This window comes from Lethenteron reissneri, unplaced genomic scaffold, assembly GCF_015708825.2.
Source record: "Lethenteron reissneri isolate LAM-NWPU_2019-01 unplaced genomic scaffold, ASM1570882v1 scaffold_642, whole genome shotgun sequence".
Classification (NCBI taxonomy): Eukaryota; Metazoa; Chordata; class Hyperoartia; order Petromyzontiformes; family Petromyzontidae; genus Lethenteron; species Lethenteron reissneri.
The window spans coordinates 10,037-14,243 of NW_026892164.1; the positions used below are offsets into that span (position 1 = coordinate 10,037).

General features: G+C 60.8%; 1 protein-coding gene across 1 annotated transcript; it reads right to left on the reverse strand.

The window, feature by feature from the left end:
* Positions 1-772: 772 nt before the first annotated feature.
* On the reverse strand, positions 773-3,932 carry LOC133340019 (dead end protein 1-like; the record flags this gene model as incomplete). Its single annotated transcript, XM_061548111.1, has 3 exons — positions 773-920; positions 1,015-2,182; positions 3,882-3,932. Coding segments are annotated over 3 exons (1,367 nt in total), but the record flags the coding sequence as incomplete, so codon positions are not given.
* Positions 3,933-4,207: the final 275 nt, after the last annotated feature.

Genomic DNA, 4,207 nt, shown 5'->3' on the forward strand with positions numbered 1-4,207 from the left:
AAAGTCGCTACGTGACTGGGTGAGTGAGTGCGTGAACAGGTGAGTGGGTGAGTGTGTGTGTGGGTGGGTGAGTGGGTGAGCGAGTGAGTGGGTGTGTGAGTGGGTGAGCGAGTGTGTGGGTGGGTGAGTAGGTGAGCGAGTGAGTGGGTGTGTGACTGGGTGAGCGAGTGTGTGGGTGGGTGGGTGGGTTAGTGGGTGTGTGAGTGGGTGAGCGAGTGTGTGGGTGGGTGGGTTAGTGGGTGTGTGAGTGGGTGAGCGAGTGTGTGGGTGGGTGAGTGGGTGAGCGAGTGAGTGGGTGTGTGAGTGGGTGAGCGAGTGTGTGGGTGGGTGGATTAGTGGGTGTGTGAGTGGGTGAGCGAGTGTGTGGGTGGGTGAGTGGGTTTTTCTATTTGATAAAGAATCAAAATGCGATGTGAACAAAATATTTTTTTCTCCCCGACATTTTCAAAACGAAATGGCGTTGACGCGTCAAACACCTGAAATCATTTTTTTTTTACGGATTCAGTTGTCGGTTTTCATTAAAGTGTAATGACAGGGTCACGCCTGGAGGGGTCACGGGGTCACGCCTGGTGACGTCACGGGGTCACGCCTGGTGACATCACAGGGGTCACACCTGGCGATGTCACGGGGTCACGCCTGGTGACATCACGGGGTCACGCCTGGCGAGGTCACGGGGTCACGCCCGCTGGCCTGGGAAGGGATTCACGGGTACGGCCACAGAGGCAACAACCGATCAACGTGAGCACGTCGAGTGAACGGGCGGGCAACTTGCGGTTTGACGGTGAACACTGCAGAGCGGACGTGAGCTGCAGAGCGAACGCCGAGCGGTGGGACGCCGTCCGCGGCCTGACGAACGCCGCCGCGACGGCCACGCGGCACTATGGGTGCGTGCCGCTCGTCGGCAGGCGCGCGGCGACCGGCTGCCGGGGCGCGGGGAAGTCGCCGGGATACGCCGGGAGGTCCCGGACGGGGCAGCCGGGAGGCAGCGTGGCGGCGGGGACCGGGCCCACCCACAGGGGTTGGCGTCGCCGAGGATTTCGTAGAGAAGGCCGCTGGCCACTTCGCGCGCTCCCTCCACGCTGGAGCTCAGCACCGCGGGGAAGAAGCCGCTGCCTTCCCGCATCATCCCGGGAACGGAGACCTTGTACACGAGGCCCATGGGCCTGCCGGGCTCCGAGTGAGCGTGCAGTTCGAAGGTCGCGTGGCCCACGCCGGCGCTCCGTAGCAGCGCCTGCAGACGAGTCTCCCACGACAAGACGGCCGCCTCCGGCAGCTCGTCCAGACCGACGGGCGTGGGCCGTGAGTGGCGGGGTGCCCGCCAGAGCCGCGTGCGTGGCCCCCAGCCCCCAAACAGGCTGTGCGCGGCCTTGCCGGCGCCGGTGCAATCCGGCGGCAGCAGGTCTGGGACCACCGCCTTCTTCTCCTCCTCCTCGTGTTCCGCTGCCGTGGCCGCGGCAGCCGCCGCCGTGTTTCGCTCCGGGGTGGCCCAGTCCACCTCGATGGTCCGGCCCCAGAGCCAGAAGCGAAGTTGACGGAGCTTCTTCCGGGCCATGGCGGCCGCGTGATGGCTCTCGTACTCGATGAACGCGAAGCCTCGGTTGAGGGTGTTGTCGCGTAAATGGACGCTCGTCTTGACACCCACCACGCCCTCTGTGGCGTCGCTCATCACCATCATCACCTCCGCTCGCGTCTTGTCCTTTGGCAGCCCCCCGATGAAGAGACGGCGAAAGTGCATGCTCACTTTGACTCCGATGCGGTGTCCGGGACGGATCTCCAAGTTGTTGAGTTTCTTGACGGCGTCCTTGGCGTGGGAGCGCATCGCGTAGGTGACGAACGCGAAGCCGCGGTTCTCTCCGCTGAACGCCATCATGAGGCGGAGCTGGTAGATCTTGCCCACCGCCTCCAGCGCGGGAACCAGCTCGTCTTCGTAGAGGTCGCGTGGGATCCTCCCCACGAACACCTCGCAGCCGCGGGCGGGAGGGGGGCCCTGCCAGTCGGGCGGCGGTCCGAACTTCCTCTGTCCGTTCTCCTGGAAGATGTTGTACCCCGTGCGCAGCTTGAGGTACAGCAGGTCCCTCTCCAGACAGGCCATGCCGAGCATCGGTGGATTGGCTACGGTGGCGCTGGGGCAGCGGGTTGGGGCCCGGTGGAGAACTTGACACGCAGTGGGGGGAATCAACTGCTGGAGAGGAAGAGAAAGAGAGTGGAGAGAGAGACGCGTTTAAGCAGAGGTCCCTAAAAAACGCACACACTCACTCACCCACTCACTCACCCAGTCACTCACCCAGTCACTCACACACTTACACACACACTCACCCGCACACTCATCCACCCACTCACCCACTCACACACCCACTCGCTCACTCATCCACTCACACACTCATCCACCCACTCATCCACCCACTCACCCACTCACACACCCACTCACACACTCACCACCCACCCACACACTCACCACCCACCCACACACTCATCCACCCACTCACCCACTCACACACCGAATCACTCACACACTCACTCACCCACCCACTCACCCAACCACTCACACACTCACTCACCCACTCACCCAGTCACTCACTCACCCACTCATTCACTCATCCACCCACTCACACACTCACCCACACACTCATCCACCAACTCACCCACTCACACACTCACCACCCACTCACACACTCACCCACACACTCATCCACCTACTCACCCACTCACACACCCACTCACTCACCCAGTCGCTCACCCACCCACTCACCCAACCACTCACACACTCACTCAATCGCTCACCCAGTCGCTCACACACACACTCACCCACACACTCATCCACTCACTCAGCCACTCACTCACACACACACCTACACACTCACATACTCACTCACACACTCACACACTCACTCACTCACACAGTCGCTCACTTACTCAATGTCCCAGTCGCTCACACACCCACTCACTCACCCACCCACCCACTCACCCACTCACTCACTCACACACACACTCACTCACCCAGTCGCTCACCCACCCACTCACACACCCACGCACACACCCACTTACTCACCCACCAACTCACACACCCACTCACTCACACAGTCGCTCGCTCACTCACACACACACTCACCACCCACTCACACACTCACCCACACACTCACCCACACACTCATCTACCCACTCACCCACCCACCTACACACTCACACACTCACTCACCCACCCACTCACACACCACCCCACACCCACTCACTGACCCAATCGCTCACTCACTCACTCGCCCAGTCGCTCACACACTCACCCACACACTCAACACCCACTCACACACTCACCCACCCACTCACTCACCCAGTCGCTCACACACTCACCCACACACTCAACACCCACTCACACACTCACCCACCCACTCACTCACCCAGTCGCTCACACACTCACCCACACACTCACCCACCCACTCACCCACTCACACACCCACTCACTCACCCAGTCGCTCACCCACCCACTCACCCAACCACTCACACACTCACTCACCCACTCACCCAGTCACTCACTCACCCACTCATTCACTCATCCACCCACTCACCCACACACTCATCCACTCACCCGCCCACTCACCCACCCACTCACTCACCAAGTCGCTCGCTCACTCACTCACCCAGTCGCTCACACACTAACCCACCCAGTCGCTCACACACTCACCCACACACTCACCTACCCACTCACACACCCATTCATCCACCCACCTACCCCCTCATCCATTCACTCACCCAGTCGCTCACTCACTCACCCAGTCGCTCACACACTCACCCACATACTCACTCACCCACCCACTCACTCACCCACCACTTTCACCCACTCATCCACTCACCTACTCACCCACCCACACACTCATCCACCCACTCACCCACACAGGAGCAGGTGATGATGAGAGGCTTGGCTGATAGAGGTACCAGCAACAGCACCACAGCAGCAGCAGCAATGGTGCAGCAGTAGCAGCAGCAGCCCTGCAAGATGCGAGTCAGCACGCGACTTGACCGAGAGTGGAGGTCTCTGCTCTCCAACCCACCCACCCCGCCCGCGTCTTTGTTGAGGGCTCAGTGTCCTTAGTGTTGACTCAGTGGGCTGTTGACTCAACACGTCACTTATTAGCAAGGGGTGGTGGCTTAGGCTCTGGCCAAGAATCGATTGTGGCCTCCAAGTTGTTTATTTAAGCACATTCCTGGGATGCCT